Here is a 24,300-nt window from a genome sequence, read left to right as displayed (position 1 = left end):
GTGTTGGTGAAGATGTGGCAAAACTGAAACCTTTGTACACTGGTGGTGAGAATACAATGGTACAGCCACTGTACAAAACAGTATGGAAATTCCTGAAAAAAGTGAACACAGAATTACTATGTGATCCAACAATTCTACTTCTCAGTATATATGCAAAAGAACTGAAAGCAGGGTCTCAAAGAGAGATTTGCACACCCATGTTCATTGTAGCATTATCCTCAATAACCAAAAGATGAAAGCAACCCAAGTGTCCATCAGTGAATGAATAAACCAAATGGGGTAAATACACACACAAAAAAAATTATTCAGCCCTAGAAAAAAGGAAACCCTGGGCTGGGCGTGGTGGTTCACACCCGTAATCCCAGCACTTTGGGAGGCGGAGGCAGGAGGATCACCTGAGGTCAGGAGTTTGAGATCAGCCTGGCCAACAAGGTGAAACCCAGTCTCTACTAAAAAATATAAAAATTAGCCAGGTGTGGTGGTAGTCACCTGTAATCCCAGCTACTCAGGAGGCTGAGGCAGGAGAATCACTTGAACCCAGGAGGGAGAGGTTGAAGTGAACTGGAACTGTACCGCTGCACTCCAGCCTGGGTGGCCAAGTGAGATTCTGTCTCAAAACCAAAAAAAAAGAGCTGTAAGCAAGAAAAAAAAAAAAAAAAGGAAAAAAAAAGGAACCTTGTCATATGCCACAACATGGATTAACCTTGAGGACACTGTGCTAAGTGAAATAAGCCAGACACAAAATGACAAAAACTGTATGATTCCACTTACTTGAGGTACTTAGAATACTCAAAATCATAGAAACAGAAAGTATAATAGAATGATGGCTGCATAGTATTCCATGCAGCCATAAAAAATGATGAGTTCATGTCCTTTGTAGGGGCCTGGATGAAGCTGGAAACCATCATTCTCAGCAAACTATCGCAAGGACAAAAAACCAAACACCGCATGTTCTCACTCATAGGTGGGAATTGAACAATGAGAACACATGGACACAGGAAGGGGAACATCACACATTGGGGACTGTTGTGGGGTGTGGGGAGCGGGGAGGGATAGCATTAGCAGATATACCTAATGCTTAATGACAAGTTAATGGGTGCAGCACACAAACATGGCACATGTATACATATGTAACAAACCTGCACGTTGTGCACATGTACCCTAAAACTTAAAGTATACTAAAAATAAAAAATAAATACATAAATAAATAATTAAAAAATTAAAGAACTAGAGAAGCAAGAGCAAACACATTCAAAAGCTAGCAGAAGGCAAGAAACAACTAAGATCAGAGCACAACTGAAGGAAATAAGAGACACAAAAAACCCTTCAAAAAATCAATGAATCCAGGAGCTGGTGTTTTGAAAAAATCAACAAAATTGATAGACCGCTAGCAAGAGTAATAAAGAAGAAAAGAGAGAAGAATCAGGTAGACGCAATAAAAAATGATAAAGGGGATATCACCACCGATCCCACAGAAATACAAACTATCATCAGAGAATACTACAAACATCTCTATGCAAATAAACTAGAAAATCTAGAAGAAATGGATACATTCTTCGACACATACACCCTCCCAAGACTAACCCAGGAAGAAGTTGAATCTCTGAATAGACCAATAACAGGCTCTGAAATTGAGGCAATAATTAATAGCTTACCAACCAAAAAAAGTCCAGGACCAGATGGATTCACGGCTGAATTCTACCAGAGGTACAAGGAGGAGTTGGTACCATTCCTTCTGAAACTATTCCAATCAATAGAAAAAGAGGGAATCCTCCCTAACTCATTTTATGAGGCCAGCATCATCCTGATACCAAAGTCTGGCAGAGACACAATAAAAAAAGACAATTTTAGACCAATATCCCTGATGAACATCTATGCAAAAATCCTCAACAAAATACTGGCAAACCGAATCCAGCAGCACATCAAAAACCTTATCCACCAAGATGAAGTTGGCTTCATCCCTGGGATGCAAGGCTGGTTCAACATACACAAATCAATAAACGTAATCCATCACATAAACAGAACCAACAACAAAAACCATATGATTATCTCAATAGATGCAGAAAAGGCCTTTGACAAAATTCAACGCTTCATGCTAAAAACTCTCAATAAATTAGGTATTGATGGGACATATCTCAAAATAATAAGAGCTATCTATGACAAACCCACAGCCAATATCATATTGAATGGGCAAAAACTGGAAGCATTCCCTTTGAAAACTGGCACAAGACAGGGATGCCCTCTCTCACCACTCCTATTCAACATAGTGTTGGAAGTTCTGGCCAGGGCAATCAGGCAGGAGAAGGAAATAAAGGGTATTCAATTAGGAAAAGAGGAAGTCAAATTGTCCCTGTTTGTGGATGACATGATTGTATATCTAGAAAACCCCATCATCTCAGCCCAAAATCTCCTTAAGCTGATAGGCGACTTCAGCAAAGTCTCAGGATACAAAATCAATGTGCAAAAATCACAAGCATTCTTATACACCAGTAACAGACAAACAGAGAGACAAATAATGAGTGAACTCCCATTCACAATTGCTTCAAAGAGAATGAAATACCTAGGAATCCAACTTACAAGGGATGTGAAGGACCTCTTCAAGGAGAACTATAAACCACTGCTCAACGAAATAAAAGAGGACACAAACAAATGGAAGAACATTCCATGCTCATGGGTAGGAAGAATCAATATCGTGAAAATGGCCATACTGCCCAAGGTAATTTATAGATTCAATGCCATTCCCATCAAGCTACTGATGACTTTCTTCACAGAATTGGAAAAAACTACTTTAAAGTTCATATGGAACCAAAAAAGAGCCTGCACTGCCAAGTCAATCCTAAGCCAAAAGAACAAAGCTGGAGGCATCATGCTACCTGACTTCAAACTAGACTACAAGGCTACAGTAACCAAAACAGCATGGTACTGGTACCAAAACAGACATACAGACCAATGGAACAGAACAGAGCCCTCAGAAATAATGCCACATATCTACAATCATCTGACCTTTGACAGACCTGACAAAAACCAGAAATGGGGAAAGGATTCCCTATTTAATAAATGGTGGTGGGAAAACTGGCTAGCCATATGTAGAAAGCTGAAACTGGATCCCTTCCTTACACCTTATACAAAAATTAATTCAAGATGGATTAAAGACTTAAATGTTAGACCTAAAACCATAAAAACCCTAGAAGAAAACCTAGGCATTACCATTCAGGACACAGGCATGGGCAAGGACTTCATGTCTAAAACACCAAAAGCAATGGCAACAAAAGACAAAATTGACAAATGGGATCTAATTAAACTAAAGAGCTTCTGCACAGCAAAAGAAACTACCATCAAAGTGAACAGGCAACCTACAGAATGGGAAAAAAATTTTTGCAATCTACTCATCTGACAAAGGGCTAATATCCAGAATTTACAATGAACTCAAACAAATTTACAAGAAAAAAACAACCCCATCAAAAAGTGGGCAAAGGATATGAACAGACACTTCTCAAAAGAAGACATTTATGCAGCCAAAAGACACATGAAAACATGCTCATCATCACTGGCCATCAGAGAAATGCAAATCAAAACCACAATGAGATACCATCTCACACCAGTTAGAATGGCGATCATTAAAAAGTCAGGAAACAACAGGTGCTGGAGACGATGTGGAGAAATAGGAACACTTTTACACTGTTGATGGGACTGTAAACTAGTTAAACCATTGTGGAAGTCGGTGTGGTGATTCCTCAGGGATCTAGAACTAGAAATACCATTTGACCCAGCCATCCCATTACTGAGTATATACCCAAAGGATTATAAATCATGCTGCTATAAAGACACATGCACACGTATGTTTATTGTGGCACTATTCACAATAGCAAAGACTTGGAACCAACCCACATGTCCAACAATTATAGACTGGATTAAGAAAATGTGGCACATATACACAATGGAATACTATGCCGCCATAAAAAATGATGAGTTAATGTCCTTTGTAGGGACATGGATGAAGCTGGAAACCATCACTCTCAGCAAACTATCGCAAGGACAACAAACCAAACACAGCATGTTCTCACTTATAGGTGGGAATTGAACAATGAGCACACATGGACACAGGAAGCGGAACATCACACACCGTGGCCTGTTGTGCGGTGGGGGGAGTGGGGAGCGATAGCATTAGGAGATATACCTAATGTTAAATTACGAGTTAATGGGTGCAGCACACCAACATGGCCCGTGTATACATATGTAACTAACCTGCACGTTGTGCACGTGTACCCTAAAACTCAAAGTATAATTAAAAAAAGATAAATAAAAAAATAAAAATACAAAAGTTAAAAAAAAATAAAAGAAGGAAAGGCAAAATGCTCCAGAAAGTCTCAGCAACAGAATCAAACAAGCAGAAGAAAGAACTTCAGAGCTCAAAGACAAGGTGTTCGAATTAACCCAGTCCAACAAAGACAAAGGAAAAAGAATAAGAAAATATGAACAAAGCCTCCAAGAAGTCTGGGATTATGTTAAATGACCAAACCTAAGAATAATTGGCATTCCTGAGGAAGAAGAGAAATCTAAAAGTTGGAAAACATGTTAGGGGGAATAATCAAGGAAAACTTCCCCAGCCTGGCTAGAAACCTAGACATCCAAAGACAAGAAGCTCAAAGAACACCTGTGAAATTCATCACAAAAAGATCATCGCCTAGGCACACTGTCATCAGGTTATCTACAGTTAAGACGAAGAAAAGAATCTTAAGAGCTGTGAGGCAAAAGCACAAGGTAACCTATTAAAGAAAAAAAAAAACCTATTGAATTAACAGCTGATTTCTCAGCAGAAACCCTACAAGCTAGAAGGGATTGGGGCCCTATCTTCAGCCTCCTTAAACAAAGCAATTATCTGCCAAGAATTTTGTATCCAGCAAAACTAAGCTTCATAAATGAAGGAAAGATAGAGTCTTTTTCAGACAAATAAATACTGAGATAATTTGCCACTACCAAGCCAGCACTACAAGAACTGCTAAAACTCTTGAAACAAATCCTGGAAACATATCAAAACAGAGCCTCTTTAAAGCATAAATCTCACAGGACCTATAAAACAAAAATACAATTTGAAAAAAAAAAAGGTATACAGGCAACAAATAGCACAATAAATGGAATGGTATCTCACATCTCAATACTAATGTTGAATGTAAATGGCCTAAAAGCACCACTTAAAACATACAGAATTGCAGAATGGATAGAATTCACCAACCAACTATCAGCTGCCTTCAAGAGACTCACCTACCACATAAAGACTCACATAAACTTAAGGTAAAGGGATGGAAAGACATTCTATGCAAATGTACACCAAAAGCAAAAGGCAGTATCTATCCTTATATCAGACAAAATAAACTTTGAAGCAACAGCCGTTAAAAAAGACAAAGAGGGACTTTATATAATGATAAAAGGCTGTGTCCAACAGTAAAATATCAGAATCCTAAATACATATGCACTTAACACTGGAGCTCCCAAATTTTCTTTTTTTTTTTGAGACAGAGTTTTGCTCTGTCACCCAACCTGGAGTGCAGTGGCGTGATCTTGGCTCACAGCAACCTCCGCCTCCCAGGTTCAACTGATTCTCCTGCCTCAGCCCCCTGAGTGGCTGGGATTACAGGCGCTCGCTACCACACCCAGCTAAGTTTTGTATTTTTAGCAGAGAAGGGGTTTCACCATGTTGGCCAGGCTGGTCTCAAACTCCCGACCACTGGTAATCCGCCTGTCTCGGCCTCCCAAAGTGCTGGGATTACAGGCATGAGCAACCTCACCCAGCCTAGAGCTCCCAAATTTATAAAACAATTACTACCAGATCTAAGAAACGAGATAGACAGCAACACAGTAACAGTGGGGGACTTCAATACTCCACTGACAGCACTAGACAGGTTATCACAACAGAAAGTCAACAAAGAAACAATGGATTTAAACTATACCCTGGAGCAAATGGACTTAACAGACATTTCCAGAACATTCTATCCAACAACTGCAGAATATTCATTCTATTCCTCAGCGCATGAAACTTTCTCCAAGATAGACCATATGAGAGGCCACAAAACGAGCCTCAATAAATTTAAGAAAATTGAAATTATATCAAGCACTCTCTCAGACCACAGTGGAATAAAACTGGAAATCAACTCCAAAAGGAACCTTCAAAACCATGCAAATACATGCAAATTAAGTAACCTGTTTCTGAGTGATCATTGGGTCAACAATAATATCAAGATGGAAATTAAAAATTTCTTCAAACTGAATGACAATTGTGACACGACCTATCAAAACCTCTGGGATACAGCTCAGGCGGTGCTAAGAGGAAAGTTCATAGAGCAGAGCACAGTGGCTCACACCTGTAATCCCAGCACTTTGGGAGGCCAAGGTGGGTGGATACACTGAGGTCAGGAGTTCAAGACCAGCCTGGCAAAAATGATGAAACCACATCTCTACTAAAAATACAAAAATTAGTCATGCATGGTGGCAGGTGCCTGTAGTCCCAGCTACTTGGGAGGGTGAGGCACAAAAACTGCTTGAACCCACAGCAGCAGGTTGCAGTGAGCCAAGATCGCACCACTGCACTCCAACCTGGGTGACAAAGCAAGACTTCATCTCAAAAATAAAAAAAAGAAAAGAAAAGAAAGGAAAGAAAGAAAGTTCATAGCCCTAAATGCCTACCTCAAAAAGTCTGAAAGAACACAACCAGATGATCTAAAGTCACACCTCAAGGAGCTAGAGAACGAGAACAAACCAAACCCAAAGCCAGCAGAAGAAAGGAAATAACCAAGATCAGTGCAGAAATAAATTAAACTGAAACAAAAAACAATACAAAAGATAAATGAAACAAAAAGCTGGTTCTTTAAAAAGGTAGGTAAAACAGATAGACCATTAGCAACATTAACCAAAAAAGAAGAGAGAAAATCCAAATAAGCTCAATTAGAAACGAAATGGGAAATATTACAACGGACAAGACAGAAATACAAAGGATCACTGAAAGCTACTATGAACACCTTTACATGCACAAACTAGAAAACCCAGAGGAGATGGATAAATCCCTGAAAAGATAAAACCTTCCTAGCTTAAATCAGGAAGAATTTGATACCCTGGACAGACTAGTAACAAGCAGCAAGACTGAAATAGTAATAAAAAAAATTACCAACAAAAAAAAGTCCAGGATCATATGCATTCACAGCTAAATTCTACCAGACATTCAAAGGGGAATTGGTACCAATCCTATTGACAGTATTCTACATGATAGAGAAAGAGGGAATCCTCCCTAAATCATTCTATGAAACCGATATCACCCTAATACCAAAACCGGGAAAGGACATAACAAAAAAGAAAACTACATGCCAATATCCCTGATGAACACAGATGCTAAAATCCTTAACAAAATACTAGCTAACTGAATCCAACAACGTATCAAAAAGATAATCCACCCATGATCAAGTGGGTTTCATACCAGAGATGCAGGGATGGTTTAACACACACGAGTCAATAAATGTGCTAAACCACATAAACAGAATTTAAAACAAAAATTAGATGCAGAAAAAGCATTCAAAAAAAAATATGGCATCCTTTTATGATTAAAACTCTCAGGAAAATTGGCATACAAGTAACATACCTCAATGTAATAAATGCCATCTATGACAAACCCACAGCCAACATAATACTAAATGGGGAAAAGTTGAAAGCATTCTTTTAGGGAAGACAAGACAAGGAGGCCCACTCTTACCACTCCTCTTAAACAGTACTGGAAGTCCTACCCAGAGCAATCAGATAAGAGAAAGAAATAAAGGGCATCCAAATCGGCCAAGAGGAAGTCAAACTGTCACTGTTTGTTGATGATATCATTGTTTACCTAGAAAACCCTATCAAGACTCCTCCAAAAACCTCCTAGAACTGATAAAAAAAAAAAAATTCAACAAAGTTTATGGATACAAAATTAATGTACACAAATCAGTAGCTCTTCTATATACCAACAGCAACCAAGCTGAGAATCAAATCAAGAACTCACCCCCTTTTACATTAGCTGCAAAAATAAAATAAAATACTTAGGAATATACCTAACCAAGGAGGTGAAAGACCTCTACAAGGAAAACTACAAAACACTGCTGGAAGAAATCATAGATGACACAAATGGAAACACATCTCATGCTCATGGATGGGTAGAATCAATATTGTGAAAATGACCATACTGCCAAAAGCAATCTACAAATTCAATACAATTCCCATAAAAATGCCACCATCATTCTTCACAGAACTAGAAAAAAATCCTAAAATTCGTAGGAAACCAAAAATGAGTCTGCATTGCCAAAGCAAGACTAAGCAAAAAGAAAAAATCTGGAGGTATCACATTACCTGATTTCAAGCAATATGATAAGGCCATAGTCACCAAAACAGCATGGTACTGGTATAAAAATAGGCACATAGACCAATGAAACAGAATAGAGAACCCAGAAATAAGCCCAAATACTAACAGCCAACTGATCTTTGACAAAGCAAACAAACACATAAAGTGGGGAAAGGACACCCTATCCAACAAATGGTGCTGGGATAATTGGCAAGCCACATGTAGGAGAATGAAACTGGATCCTCATCTCTCACCTTATACAAAAATCAACTCAAGATGGATCAAGGGCTTAAATCTAAGACCTGAAACTATAAAAATTCTAGAAGATAACACCAGAAAAGCCCTCTAGACATTGGCTTAGGCGAGGATTTTATGACCAAGAACCCAAAAGCAAATGCAATAAAAACAAAGACAAATAGCTGGGACTTAATTAAACTAAAGAGCTTTTGCACGGCAAAAGGAACAGTCAGCAGAGTAAACAGACAATCCACAGAGTCGGAGAAAATCTTCACAATCTATACATCTGACAACGGACTAATATCCAGAATCTACAACGAACACAAGCAAATTAGCAAGAAAAAAAAAACAATCCCATCAGAAAGTGGGCTAAGGACATGAACAGACAATTCTCAGAAGAAGATACACAAATGGCCAACAAACATATGAAAAAATGCTCACATCACTAATAATCAGGGAAATGCAAATCAAAACTACAATGTGATACCAACTTACTCCTGCAAGAATGGCCATAATCAAAACATCAAAAAATAATAGATATTGGCATGGCTCCAGTAAACCAGGAACACTTCTACACTGCTGGTGGGAATGTAAACTAGTACAACAACTATAGAAAATGGTGTGGAGATTCCTTAAAGAACTAAACAGAACTACTGTTTGATCCAGCAATCCCACTACTGGGTATCTACGCAGTGGAAAAGAAGTCATTATACAAAAAAGATACTTGCACACATGGGTTTAAAGCACACACATGTTTATAGCAAAACAATTCACAATTGCAAAAATGTGGAACCAACCTAAATGCCTGTCAATCGACGAGCGGATAAAGAAACCGTTGGGGGTGTGTGTGTGTGTGTGTGTGTGTGTGTGTGTGTGTGTGTGTGTGTGTGTGTGTGTGTGTGTGTGTAAAATGGAATACTACTCAGCAATAAAAAAGAATGAATTAATGGCATTCGTAGTGACCTGGAGGAGATTGGAGACTATTATTCTAAGTGAAGTAACTCAGGAATAGAAAACCAAATATCATATGTCCTCACTGATATGTGGAAGCTAAGCTATGAGGATGCAAAGGAATAAGAATGACACAATGGACTTTGGGGACTTGGGGGAAAGAGGTAAGGGATAAAAGACACAAATTCGGTACAGCGTATACTGCTCGTGTGATGGGAGCACCAAAATCTAACGAATTACCACTAGAGAATTTACTCATGTAACCAAACACCACCTGTTCCCCAATAACCTACAGAAATAAAAAAATTTAAAAGATAAACAAAAATAAAATGGTTGATTGTATGTTATGTGAATTTCGTTTCAATTAAAAAAAAACACACACACACACAAACATTGACTTATTTTAAAAAAGAAAAAAAGAGGCCGGGCGCGGTGGCTCAAGCCTGTAATCTCAGCACTTTCGGAGGCTGAAGCGGGCGGATCACAAGGTCAGGAGATAGAGACCATCCTGGCTAACATGGTGAAACCCCGTCTCTACTAAAAATACAAAAAATTAGCTGGTCGAGGTGGTGGGCGCCTGTAGTCCCAGCTACTCCGGAGGCTGACGCAGGAGAATGGCGTGAACCCGGGAGGCAGAGCTTGCAGTGAGCCGAGATCGCGCCCCTGCACTCCAGCCTGGGCAACAGAGCAAGGCTCCGTCTCAAAAAAAAAAAAAAAAAGAAAGAAAGAAAGAAAAAAAGAAATGATGTGGTTATAAAGAAAAGAAAAGAAGCTAGAGAGGGCAACATGGTTGCAGGAAAGTATTTCCCCAAAATGTAGCAGAGAAATAAGCACTTTAAATGATAGCAAAGTGCCAATAAATCAAATGAGAGATTGAAGTGAAGGAATACTGTTAAAGTGAGATACTTAAGATACAGAGACAGGATCCGCAATAAAGAGAATGCTTCAAGGAACAGCAAACTCCACAACATAACCATAAAGGGATTGGCTGAAATGGAACAGAAATAAGGATGACAGAGTTAAAAATCAAGGAATTGTGTTGCTAGAGAGTTATGTAAGAATCCATATGGACACTGAAATGACCCAAGATGGATGAACTTCAATTGGAAAAAAAAAAGTCTGTGAACCAGGTAACAAAATTTTCAGTCACAGTGGGGGAGGGACCACAAAATCAATGGATGATAGCTATCAGAGGACCATAAATGGTTATATAGTCAGGTCACATGAGCTTCAAAAAAATAAGAGGTATTTGTGAGTGTGTGTGGAAGAGTAATGGTCTAGAGTCAGTCCAATTAGAAGGCCATTTATTATAACATTCAAGCAATGACCTCACCAATAACAGTGACGATAAACACAGACTTCAGCCAAGCTAAGAGAGAGGTGATACCTCTCTTGCAGGCCTCCTAATCTCAAATTCTAACTAATTGATTTTTTAAATCAATTAATAGAGACTGATTATTCTTAATAGTCTACCAACACAACTGTACTAATTCATAATAATCCGCACTTAAAATTCCAATGATCACATGTAAAATTTCTACAAGTAAATCCATCAAATCCCTGATGGTAAACAGAGCACATTGATGGCCAGATCAAATGACCATCCAGTAAATTAAAAATCCTATCTAAATGTAAACAAAATTTAAAAAAAACAAAAAACAAAAAAAAAACTTTGTCCTGTGAAAGTATGGAAATTCTCTAGATCCCAGAAAAGTTCTGCTAGATAGAGCAGATAGGTGCTGGTGTCCAATCAAAGAAAGCTTTATTTCCCTGCTCTACAGTGGAAAAAATAATTCTGAAGCCCTTCATCAGAATTAGACATTCAAATCAAAACAGCTGCCTCAGATCTTTAAGTCTAATTACACTGACACAGACTTTGTAGAAAAACAAAATTAAAGTACAAGATGAAACTATAAAAAGAGTTGACATAAAATGCCACAGTCAAGAGTAATAACATATCACTTTTTGATTAGGTCACCTAAATCTATGGGCTGTCAGGACCAAAATTTTTTTCTTATTAATACTGGAAATCAGTGGCTCTTGCTTGTAATTCCAGCAACTTGGGAGGCCAAGGCAGGAGGGTCACTTGAGGCCAGGAGTTCAAGACCAGCCTGGGCAACACAGCAAGACGCAGTATCAAAAACAGAAACAAAACAAACAAAAAGTGGCTTACTGGTATCTGACTTAAAATGTTTAAGAAAGGAATCTGTGCTTATGGGAAACAAAACTATCTCTGAATTTAAAATACTACATATACAAATATTTTCACTTTCTTGTTTAAAATCTAGCTAAACCTGTAGGTACATGAGATAAAAGGATAAAATCACCTTAGGTTTTCAAACAGAATATTTTTGTAACCTTAAAGAGTCATATCAACAATTAGAAGGTTATAACAGTAAAGAAATAAAATTAAACTTGCAAAAATGATTTTAAAGAAAATTAAGCTAAAAAGGAGAAAGATGGTAAAAGGTTAATGACAGTAAAGAAATAAAATGAAACTTGCAAAAATGATTTTAAAAGAAGTTAAGCTAAAAAGGAGAAAGATGGTAAGAATATATACATAAAAATAAGTTTAATCTGGAGTGAAACTACAAGTATTTCTCCTATTAGAAGATAATCTCAGATTTTTAGGTTCAAAAGATGCTTTTCAAATTTTTTTTTTTTTTGAGATGGAGTTTCACTCTTGTTGCCCAGGCTGGAGTGCAATGGCGCGGCCTCTGCACACCACAACCTCCGCCTCCTGGGTTCAAGCAATTCTCCTGCCTCAGCCTCCCACTTTTCAAATTTTTTAAGAAAAATAAGTATTACTTCTATAAACAGCCTTACAAATAGTTACATTTATTAGATGAAAAGATTTAACATTTATGTTCCAGGTGGTACAAAAACCAGAATAGGTGGTTTAGAAACAGATTTATTACTCTCTTTAGGTTGAAGAAGTTTTTTTTTTTTTTGGAGACAGAGTCTCGCTCTGTCGCCCAGGCTGGAGTGCAGTGGCACGATCTCGGCTCACTGCAAACTCCACCTCGCGGGTTCATGCCATTCTCCTGCCTCAGCCTCCCGAGTAGCTGGGACTACAGGCGCCGGCCACCACGCCCAGCTAATTTTTTGTATTTTTAGTAAGGACGGGTTTTCACCCTGTTAGCCAGGATGGTCTAGATCTCCTGACCTCGTGATCCATCCGCCTCGGCCTCCCAAAGTGCTGGGATTACAGGCGGGAGCCACCATGCCCAGCCAAGACTTAATTCAATGATCAAAGAAAGCACATTAATCATATAATTTTTTAAATTGTATAGCAAGTCTTGTCCTGTTTTACAGATGAGGCCCCTAGAGGCTGAACAAAAAAAGAATATGAAAAAGGAGAGGAGCACATAGTTAAATGGAAGTTACTGATAATGTTTTAGCTCTTGAGTTATGTTAACAAGTATTTATTAGATTAGCATGGACATGATGTGTCATGAATCAAAAACTGTGTATCTGAAATCAAAAACAGAATAAACAGTTTACAAGTAGTAACTCTGCAAGATTTAAAAGTGAGGGCAATGACTGACATAGATACATCTCTCAGAGTGAATAGGAAATCGTTAACAACTATTTCATGAGTGAAGTTTCAATATATTTTTAAAAATTCAGAGTAAACATCAAGATGGACTTTATTTTACCTAACACAACAATTCGGTCACCCTGTCATCCTAAAAATCTCTATAAGTAAAACTGATTGTAAGGATATGTTAAGGCAGTATATTAAAACCATGACCACTAGAATCACAATCATTATGAATCTCTTTTTCTAAGTGTCTCTTGCTGAGATTATATAAATATTTTAGCAATGCTTTTCAGTGCAGTACAGAGTAGACAACCAACAAATGTTGGTAGAATTAAATTTACCTTCACAAACAAGACATGCCTTCTTATCAAGGCATTTAACAAAATCTTATTTTTGGAATGATCTTATCTGATTTAAGCCTCATATTCCTACCTTTTAATCATACTTCAATACATTCCTATATATAATAGTTTTTTTAACAGATTCATATCTTTGAGTACCTGTAACTCTAAAAGGCCCCTTCACTGAACCTACCATTCCAACCCCAATTTTATTTAGAAAATACGTCTTTTCTTCGTGGTGATTCTACAATGCAATAACTTGAAATACTTTGAATATAAACTTATTCAGTTTTACTAGTACATGCATAATTTTCAGCTTAATTATATACTATACTAATCAAAGCTTAAAACAAGAAAATAAACTATTTTAAAATCTGTTTCATCTACAATGTTTTTACGCAAAATTTAATTCCAATCACTAGCATAAACCCAAGCATTACTCTCCAGAGGTGTACACTGCTAAATAATTTGTCCAAATGTCAACTGCAATTTTCAAAAATCCTTTCTAACCCAAAATTTTAAACATCTGTAAAAAATACTTGTTTTGAGAGTGGTTTACATTCATGACATTTAACCTTTTGCTGTACAAACCACAAAATTCAAGTCTCAAATACCATGCAAGCAGGAAATCTGATCATTCCTGCAGTAGCCATCTGCATAGTCCAATATCAAGTATTAGTTCTAGGTTGCACTAAGTCATGTGTTACAAGTCTTTTTCTGCAGCCTCTATAATTAGTTGTAATTTGCCTCTGTTAAAACATGTTTCTTAAGGGACATCTGGCCTTGAAACTTCCACCTTCTCAATGAAAAAATACTTAGTGTCTGGATTTTTTTTTTTCTCTTTTAATATGGAACACTGCATGGGTGGTATAACCAAGTCCAGACTTTGAAAAAAAATAAATTCCAAGAAAAGATAATAATTAAGAACCACTTAACATTTAAGTATTACCAACTACAAATAGAAAGTAAAACTTTGTTGTAATGTAACTATCCACAGATTTCTAAATTAATCTCTCAAATATTAGAAGTTCACAAAGTAACTTTTCATTTTCATGAGAATATAACATTGGTCTATTAACTTCTAGAAACTATATTAAGTTAAATTGGATAATACGTGTTTGGAATCAAAGATTTCATAAATGGAAAAAAGATCTGAGTCCACTGGGTTGATATGGCACTCAAAGCATCCACTTAAAATAGGAAATAATTTTAACAGTTCATACATAACCCTAACTTCACAAAGATTAAAGTTACATTTAGAATACGTTAAACTTACAGATTCATATGAAGTCATTTTAATAATACTTTTCATTTTACTTGATTATAGCCAATCTTCCTTAAAACTAAAAGTTAAATGTTAAGTGGGTGCTAAAAAAAAAAAAAAAAAAAAAAACCTAATAAAAATGAATGACAGACACACTACTCTTCTGCAAGGTGAAAGTGGAAACATTCTCCACAATAAGCTATGGTCCTGACCTATTTTGCTTTCCTAGATTGGAAAATTTTTGGTAGAAACTCTTTAAAACCAATATTACATCTGCAAAAAAACACTAGCAAGAAATGTAAGATGGGTCAGAGAAGAAATAAATAAATCTGAAAAAAGAAAAAATCAGTTTCTTATACCAAAACTTCAAAAACAATTATAAAATTTGGTGTAAATATATTTTCATCTTCCCAAAAAATAACCTGAGAAATTCCCTTCAGATTTAGAAAAATTATGTAAAGAAAAAATTCATACAGGTCCTTTGCAAAAATCTAAAAATGTTAATGTAAAAATCGGACACAATTAGGCTGCACTTTCATTGTAGATGTAAGTAATAAGCAATCTGCATGGTCCCTAGTAGAGCTATGACAAAGTAAGTAAAATCTGTATGAAAACAACCTTTACATACTTATTCAAATTTAAAAATGACTTTGCAAATAGGCATGTCACTTAAACAGGCATATACAAATTAAAGGCCAGGCACGGTGGCTCATGCCTGTAATCCCAGTACTTTGGGAGGCCAAGGTGGGCAGATCACAAGGTCAAGAGATCAAGACCATCCTGGCCAACATAGTGAAACCCCTTCTCTACTAAAAATATAAAAATTAGCTGGGCGTGGTGGCTCACACCTGTAGTCCCAGCTACTCAGGAGGCTGAGGCAGGAAAATCACTTGAACCCAGGAGGAGGAGGTTGCAGTGAGCCGAGATCGCACCACTGCACTCCAGCCTGGCAACAGAGCAAGACTCTATCTCAAAAAAAAAAAAAAAAAAAAAGTATATAAGCTAAGATATGTTTATGTAACAGTTGGCATATTTGAAAAGGTAAAGAAATGTCAAATACTACTAAAATTAGTTAACATAAACAACTTGGTTCAATAATTTCTTACCTGTATCCCATCCTTAAGTTTCAAAATGCATTCCATAGTATTGATGGTAATTACCACTGGTTCTGAACCCAGTTTTGTCCATGGTACATGAATCCTCAATTCATGAATATGTCCACTTAAAAAAGTGAATGGTAATTTCAGTTCCTTAAAACACAAAACATTACATAAAAGTTAGTAAGTGCTTAATATTTTTTATTATAATATGCAAATTTCTTTTTTAAAAAATAAAATTTCCAACACAAGAATATTCAGGGACTTATTGTTTAGTGCTTAATATTTTTCATTCTAATATACAAATTCCTTTCTTAAAAGAGAAATAAAATGTCCAACACAAAAATATTTTCAGAATTACTGTTTATCAAAAAGTAGCATCAAATACCTTGTTAGGCCATAGTTAATGATAAATAACAATAATTTATGGTACAAGTTACATTTAATAAGTTCCTTAAGCACTCTAGGCCTGTCTCCTACTTTGCTGAATGGAAATAATATATAATACTCAGTACATGATGAAGGCTGATATATGGTAGTGCAACAGTATATAGCAGCAGTACTTCAAATAACTGAAATGATGTAATTTTTTAAGTCTCCATCTAAAAATATGTCTTCAAAATATATTTTAAACTAATAGAACAGTATTCTAAGTCAAGTTGAAAGGGGAGCTCAATTGGAGATTTGAGAATAACCTGACAAAATGAAAACTGATCAACTTAAAAAAAAAAAAAAGTATTCCACTTCACCTAATGTAAAATTGAACTGGATACTACTTGGTCATAAATTTTAAATGTTTTCTGACTGCTTTTCATTATCATTAGATAAAAGGTTAGGCATGAAAAATGTCACCAAAATTGCTTTATGCTCATTTGTCTCAGTTCTAGATATAATTTGTTTACAAATCAACAAAGGAGGAAGAAAAAAATGTATTTCTATCACATTTTTAGTTATTGTAACTCTATTTGTGAAAGTTAATAAAAATATTAAGCTTATTCATTCACATTTTAGTCTACCTAGTTGGTTCAGCAACACAGTAGCAATATGCCTAAATACAGACAGTATAGCAAAGTGATTAAGACCAATAACTCTGCAGCCAGCAGACAGTTTATTGTATCTGTGCCTCAGTTTCATTATCTGTAAAATTTGTATAAAAAGACTACATTTTGAATATTATATTAATCTATATAAAGCTTAGAATACTACCTTCCTCACAGAGAAATCATTATAAAGGTGCTTATTATTTATTATTATTATTATTATTATTACAAAAGTGTGGGCCTAATTTGTTTCTTCAACCAGAGGGTTTTTTTTTAAAGGTCAGCTATTAAGTCTGTTGTTAGTACTCTATGCTAATGGAATGTTACAATTTTTAGATATTTTTCATTATCACAGTATTTTTAAAATGCATTAATTTCTTCAAGCATTGTTCAGCTAGCACAAGATTATATATTGATCAGATTATATATTGATAACAAAAGCAATAAGCACTGAGTATGTACCAGGCGCTATTCTAAGCACCTTACTTGTATACAATCATTTACTCCTCCTAAGAATCACAAAATGTAAATAGCATTATCCCCATTTTACAATGAAGAATCTGAGACATGAAGGGTCAGGAATCTTCCCAAAACGAGTCATCTAGGAAAGCCTGGACTCAAAATTAAGAAATATTATTCCAGAGCCATGGCAATTAACTACTATAATATTGCCTCTATACTTCCATTATCAGCACTGAAAATGTTTCCACTGGCTATTTATCTATCTAACTGGACAATGAGCACATTACAATTCCACCTCTACCACCCTACGCCTTGTGTAACAATGATATATTTGCAAAATGGCTACCAAAGTTGCAGTCTAAGGGCATAAATCAGATTGTCTCAGAGTTCTCAGAGTACAAATGTTTAAAGACACCTGAATCAAACTCAAGAACTTGGTATCATCAGAATGCTACTAACCAAACAGTAACACAAGAGGTGGCTTTCTGGATTAGAACATGGAATTTTGAACCATATGATCTGACTATAAGCAAGATAGTTTCAATTTCAAAACCACAGAGGAAAGAAAAATAAACAACATATATATATAGTAAAAGGTGAAACACAAATGATGATTGTTATAACAAATGGATCTTCCTTAAGATAACCAAAAAAGGAATTTTCTTTTCATTCTTTTCCCTTCTTGAAATATATAAGTCTACAACTTAAAAATATTTTATTTATGTATAACTTTTAGTTAATACATCATGTAAAATGCATCCCTAAAATCAGAACATCTATGATAATGCAAAGGATATTAGTAGCAAAGAATTTCAGAACAGAGTTGAATATATCTCAAAAATCTAATTCTAGGTAAGGTATTATAAAATAACAGAGAAAAGGGATACTTTTAAAATGAACATAACAGGCAACAAAAGCAAAAATAGAAAAATGAGACATCAAATTTTAAAACTTCTGCACAACAAAGGAAAAAGAGTAAAAAAGACGACCTATGAAATGAACAAAAATATTTGCAAACCATCTATCTGATAAGGTACTAATATCTAGAATATATAAACAAGTCCTATGACTAATCAACAACAAAATAACAATAATTCTATTTTAAAATGGACAAAGGAATTGAAGACATGTCCACAAAAAAGATATACAAATGGCCAACAAGTATATGAAAAGAAGCTCAGCATAACTACTCATTAGGGAAATGCAAATAAAAAACCACAATGAGATATCTCTCAGCCATAACAATGGCCATTATCAAAAACATAATAAGTGTTGAGAAAATGGAATACTTATACACTCTTAGTGGAAACATAAATTGGTACAACTGCTACAGAACATAATATGGAGGTTCCTCAACAAATCAAAAACAGAATTACAATGATCCAGAAACCCCAATTCTGGGTATATACCCAAAATAATTTAAAAGAAAATCTTAAGGAGATATTCACACACCCATGTTCAAAGCAGCATTAATCACAATAGCTGTAAAGTAAAAGCAACTCTAATATTCATTTTAGGATGAATGGATAAGCAAAATGTAATACACACATACAATGGGATATTATTCAGCCTTAAAAAAATAAGCCAATCCCATAATATACCACAACATGGATGAAACATGAGGACATTATGGTAAATAAAATAAGCCAGTTACGAAAAGATAAATACTGTATGATTCCACATATATAAGGTATCTAACATTGTCAAACTCTTAGAAAGTAGACTGGTGGTTGTCAAGGGCTGGGGCAGGGGAAAGGTAAAAAGGGAGTCATTGGTTCAATAGATAGAGAGTTTCAGTTTTACAAGACAAAAAAGTTCTGAAGATCTGCCACACAAGGATGTGCATATAATTAACAGTAATATAGTATACACTTAAAAGTGCTTAAGATGGTCATTTCTCTTTAAGAAACAAGGTCTAACTCTGTCACCCAGGCTGGAGTGCAGTGGCACAATCAGCTCACTGAAACCTCAAACTCCTGGGCTCTCTCACCTCAGCATGCCAAGTAGCTAGGATTATATGCACATGTCACCATGCCCGACCAATTTTTTTAATTTTTGGCACAGATGAGTCTCACTATGTTGCCCAGTCTTGTCTTCAACTCCTGGGCTTCAAGCTAGCCTCCCATCTCAGCCTCTCAAAGTGCTGGGATTACAGGCACGAGCTACCATGCCCAGTCTCAATGACAAATTTTATGTCACATGTTTGTTACTACAGGAACACACACACACACACGCGCGCATGCAACAAGACTTCAAGAGTGCTGAACGAGGAGCTCGGCAAATCCTCTCCCCAAAAAGCAATGACAAAACAGGACAAAGCTGTCAAAAACAACAGACAGCTCAGCAGTAATAAGAGTAAGGCTAGCATAGGGTCACAATACAATTTGGGTCAGGCAACAAAACAGCAAACCAGACCAAAAATTAACAGAGAAATCTGGAAAATGATATAGCCCAACAGGGTCTTGCCAGGGTCTTGCCAGGGTCTCACATATATATTACTGGTAGTCTAGAAAGTTGTATGCATGTGCAAGATAGTACTTACTCGGAAGACTGTATATCTGTTGTTCCACCAGATACACAGATATAATCCCCTAAGCAACCACAAAGAGAGGGCAGTAACTAGCAAGCTACTCATTTCTAGTTAACCATGAGGCCTCATGAACATAGAGAATTAAAAAAAAAAAAAACCAGACTTATAATCTCCTGATTTTGAAAGTATTACCCAGTAAATGTATATATCCCATGCCAAAGAGTAAATACCTAACTAGCTCAAAGGTTTAAACAACCTCCAAACAATCACTGGCTGATGACTAAGTTATAGTAACACAGCGAAATTCCTAGAATGCCAGGCTTAAAAATAGAAAAGAGAATTTGTTTTAATGAGCAGAGAAATCAGAAGGCACACAAAACAGACATCACAAAATTAGTCGAGGCAAGTCAATAAACAAATAATCCTGAAACAACAACCATCTCCTGGGGGAGAAGAAATCAAAATCCAAAGCTGCTGCAATATATTACACAAAATGTCCAATTTACAACAAACAACTATGACACATGCAAAGTGTACAGAAATAAAAATAGTCAACAGAAACAAACTATCTGTGAAGGAGATCAAATGCAGGACTTGGTACACAAAGACTTCAAAACATCAATTCCAAATATGTTCAAGGAAATAAGGGAAACCATATACAAATAATTTTTTTTTTTGAGATGGAGTCTCACCCTGTCACCCAGGCTGGAGTGCAATGGCGTGATCTCGGCTCACTGCAACCTCTGCCTCCCGGGTTCAAATGATTTTCCTGCCTCAGCCTCCCGAATAGCTGAGATTACAGGCACCCACCACCACACCCAGCTAATTTTTGTATTTTTAGTAGAGATGCGGTTTCACCATGTTGGTCAGGCTGGTCTTGAACTCCTGACTTCAAGTGATCCACCCACCTCAGCCTCCCAAAGTGCTGGGATTACAGACAGGTGTGAGCCACCGCACCCAGCCTCATATTCAAATAATTAAAGAAACATATGACAACAGTGATTCATCAATTAGAAAATGTCAATAAAAACAAATTACAAAAAAAATGAAAATTTTGGAGTTGAAAGTACAATCAACATAATAAAAAATTCACTAGAAGGGCTCAGCAGCAGATTTGAACTGGCAAAAGAATCAGTGAATTCAAATCCAAATATATCATAGTCAAACTGCAGAAAGCCAGGGACAAAAAATATATATATATTGAGAGCAGAAAGACAAAAATAATTTTTCAGGTACAAGGAAACTTTTAGTAGATTAACACCTAATTTCTCCAAGAATTCTATATCCAGCAAAATTATCCTTCAATAATGCAAGCAAATTAAAATATACTCAAATAAAGAATAAGATAATTGATTCCTAGCAGAATATTAAAGGACGTTCATTAGGCTGAAAGCAAGTAGCAACAGCTACTTCACACAACAAATTCACACAACAAAACAATACAGGTAATTATGTTGGTGACTAGTAAAGGACAGTATAAATGCTTTTTTCTCCTTTGTTCTTCTGGTTTAAAAGGAAATTGCATAAAACAATAATGATAAAATTGTGTAGTTGAACTTTTAACAAGATGCAATATATGTGACAATAACAGCACAAGCAGCAGAAGAAAATGGAGCTATAGTAGAGAAATGTTCTCTATGTTAATGGAATAAAGTTATCAATAATCTCAACTAGTTTGCAGTAAATCAGATGCATATTATAATCCCCCAAGCAATCACAAAGAAAATAATTCGGGCCAGGCGCAGTGGCTCACACCTGTAATCTCAGCACTTTGGGAGGCTGAGGCGGGTGGATCACGAGGTCAGGAGATCAAGACCATCCTGGCTAACATGGTGAAACCCTGTCTCTACTAAAATACAAAAAAAAACAAAAATAGCCCGACGTGGTGGTGGGCACCTGTAGTTCCAGCTACTTGGGAGGCTGAGGCAGGAGAATGGCATGAACCCGGGAGGCGGAGCTTACAGTGAGTTGAGATCGCGCCACTGCACTCCAGCCTGGGCAACAGAGCAAGACTCTGTCTCAAAAAAAAAAAAAAAGAAAGAAAGAAAGAAAGTAATTCAAAAGCAATTTGAAAATCAATAAAGGAATTAAAATAGAACATCAAAAATATCAATTTATTACAAAAGAAATTAATAAGAGTATCAGAGGAACAAAAAAGACATGAGGCACACAGAAAATAATAGCAAAATGATAAATGTAAATCCAATCATACGAATAAAAATTAGAGGTGAACAGATTAAAAACTTCAATCAAAATGGTACCCAATGTTCATCTCCTCCACAAAGAAAAACCAAAACAACAAATAAAGCAGTTTGAGTTAAGTGTCTATGGGAGAACAATGGAACTCATCAGGAAGTAATGAAGATCTTCTAAGGCACAGAAACTCCACATGTCAGCATAAAGGGGAAAGGAGAGCACCTGGCCAAGATCAGCCTGGAGCCAGAAGGGACTCCCTATTGACGAGAAAAGTTAAGCAAGACATCCTCAGCAGTCCCCATGACCACTGTGGATACTTGCAATCCAAGCTACAGGGCAGTTCCACAGTCCTCACAAGCCCTGAGTCCAGTATAGGGAGCTACCTGAGGTCCATAAGGCTGGATTGCTCCAGAGAGAGAATTCGCATTTGATCCACTGAATTCCCCAGGATCCAAGCTGCTGCAGTACTATATCATTTGGAGAATGAAGCAACTGCTGGAGGGCATTCTGCCTTGGGGCTCAATAGCCCTGGCATCTCTACATCCCTTGGACCCTGTAATCAGAAAATGGCAGCTGAGAAATAGCAGCCATTTCTCAGGGACTAAGGACCAGCCTGCCTAGCATTCCTCACCCCAAGCAAAGCCACACCACTGCCTCCACAAACACCCACAATCTAGCCCACTGAGGCACTCACAGAAAATGCTGATATTGATGACGGCTGAAGAAATCACATAGAAATTACACTACTGCACCCAATGAGGAAAAAAGCCTAAACACCCTACTCAACCAGTACTGTAAGTCAAATCTACAGGAAAAAGTTTTTTCCTATGAAAACTACTTCATAAAATTGGAAGAGGTGGTTGTTCCACTAGATAAACAGATATCAAGCTAGGGACACAAGAAACACGAAAGGGCATGGAAACATGACACCTCAAAGGAATACAGTAATTCTCTAATAACATACCCCAAGGAAAACAAACCTATAAAATACCTGAAAAGAATTCACAGTAATTTCTTAAGGAAACTCAGTGAAATACAAAAGAATACAGACAGTTAATTCAACAAAATCAGAAAAACAATTCATGATCTGAATGAGAAATTCAACGAACAGATACATGCCATAAAAAAGAACCAAACAGAAATCTTGGCATTGAAGAAGTCAGTGAATAAAATTAAAAAATACAATTGAAAGCTTCGGCAATACACTAGATCAAGCAGAAGAATTTGTGAACTTGAACATAAGTCTTTTGAAATACAGGAAATCTTCACCTGACATCATCAGTGGGTTCTTGGAAACTGTGATTTAAATGAAACAACATGTAACAAAACTAATTTTACCTAGGCTAACTGATATAAACAAAAGTTCCTACAGCCTATGTCTAGTCACAAAAACATCACCAATATTGTAAAGAGTCAAACCACTTCTAATATCAAATACTGAAATAGATGTAGGTTATATGTACATTTAAGAAAGATTAATGAAATTATTAAATTAGTATCAAATTATTATACTACTAAATTAATAAAATTAAGATTAATAAATATTTACCAAATTTATGATGAATTGGTGAATGACAGAAGTCACAATGGTTATGAATGAAATCATGAAATAAATGTTTGCAAAGTGAAAACGAGCATCCTCTAATGCCACACAGTTAAAAAAACAATGAATATGGTGAGATCACTGAGTGCTTTCTGAACGCATAATATATTGTGCATTTGTATGACTATCATACACTTTACGCATTTTTATTTTATAGTAACATGTGATTATTCATTTTCCAACCTGCTTATTCCAGTTCAGTGTCACAGGTGGCTGAAGCCTATCCAGACACTCAGGGTAAAAAGTGGAAACCAGTTCTGGACAGGACACCATTACATCACGGTACACACACACACACACACACACACACACACACACACACACACTCACTCTTACTGGGACAATTTAGACATACCAGTTAACCAAACATTCACATCTTTGGGAAGCAGAAGGAAACCAGAGTATCCGGAGAAAACCCATGCAGACATGGGGAGAACAAGCAAACTCCATAAACACAGAGGTCCTAACCAGAAATCATTTTTGTCTCAGCAACATTATAACTAAACAACACTGAACATTATTTTGAGGTCCTGCTGTACCCAGGTTAGCCGAAAAAAAAAAAAAAAAAAACAGATAATTAAAAAGAATGAGAAGAAAGCCTACAGGGCCTATGGGATACTATTAAGTAAAAAAAAAAAAAAAAAAAAAAAAGCATGTATTTTTGGAGATCCAGAAGAAG

General features: G+C 36.4%; 1 protein-coding gene across 35 annotated transcripts in view; it reads right to left on the bottom strand.

Annotated features, from left to right (window-relative positions):
• VPS13B (vacuolar protein sorting 13 homolog B) overlaps positions 1 to 24,300 on the bottom strand; it is an 869,944-nt gene that overhangs the window by 830,688 nt on the left and 14,956 nt on the right. For all 35 annotated transcript variants that reach the window (XR_008667630.2, XM_031013639.3, XM_055348088.2 and 32 more), the window contains exon 3: positions 15,800 to 15,943. Coding sequence is in view for 34 of the 35 variants with exons in the window: in XM_031013639.3 (XP_030869499.3) it covers positions 15,800 to 15,943 (144 nt within the window). In the remaining variant the exon portion in view is untranslated. The remainder of the gene's footprint in view (positions 1 to 15,799; positions 15,944 to 24,300) is intronic.

The sequence above is a fragment of the Gorilla gorilla genome, chromosome 7 (assembly GCF_029281585.2).
Source record: "Gorilla gorilla gorilla isolate KB3781 chromosome 7, NHGRI_mGorGor1-v2.1_pri, whole genome shotgun sequence".
Taxonomy (NCBI): domain Eukaryota; kingdom Metazoa; phylum Chordata; class Mammalia; order Primates; family Hominidae; genus Gorilla; species Gorilla gorilla.
This window is presented reverse-complemented; position numbering and strand designations above follow the sequence as displayed.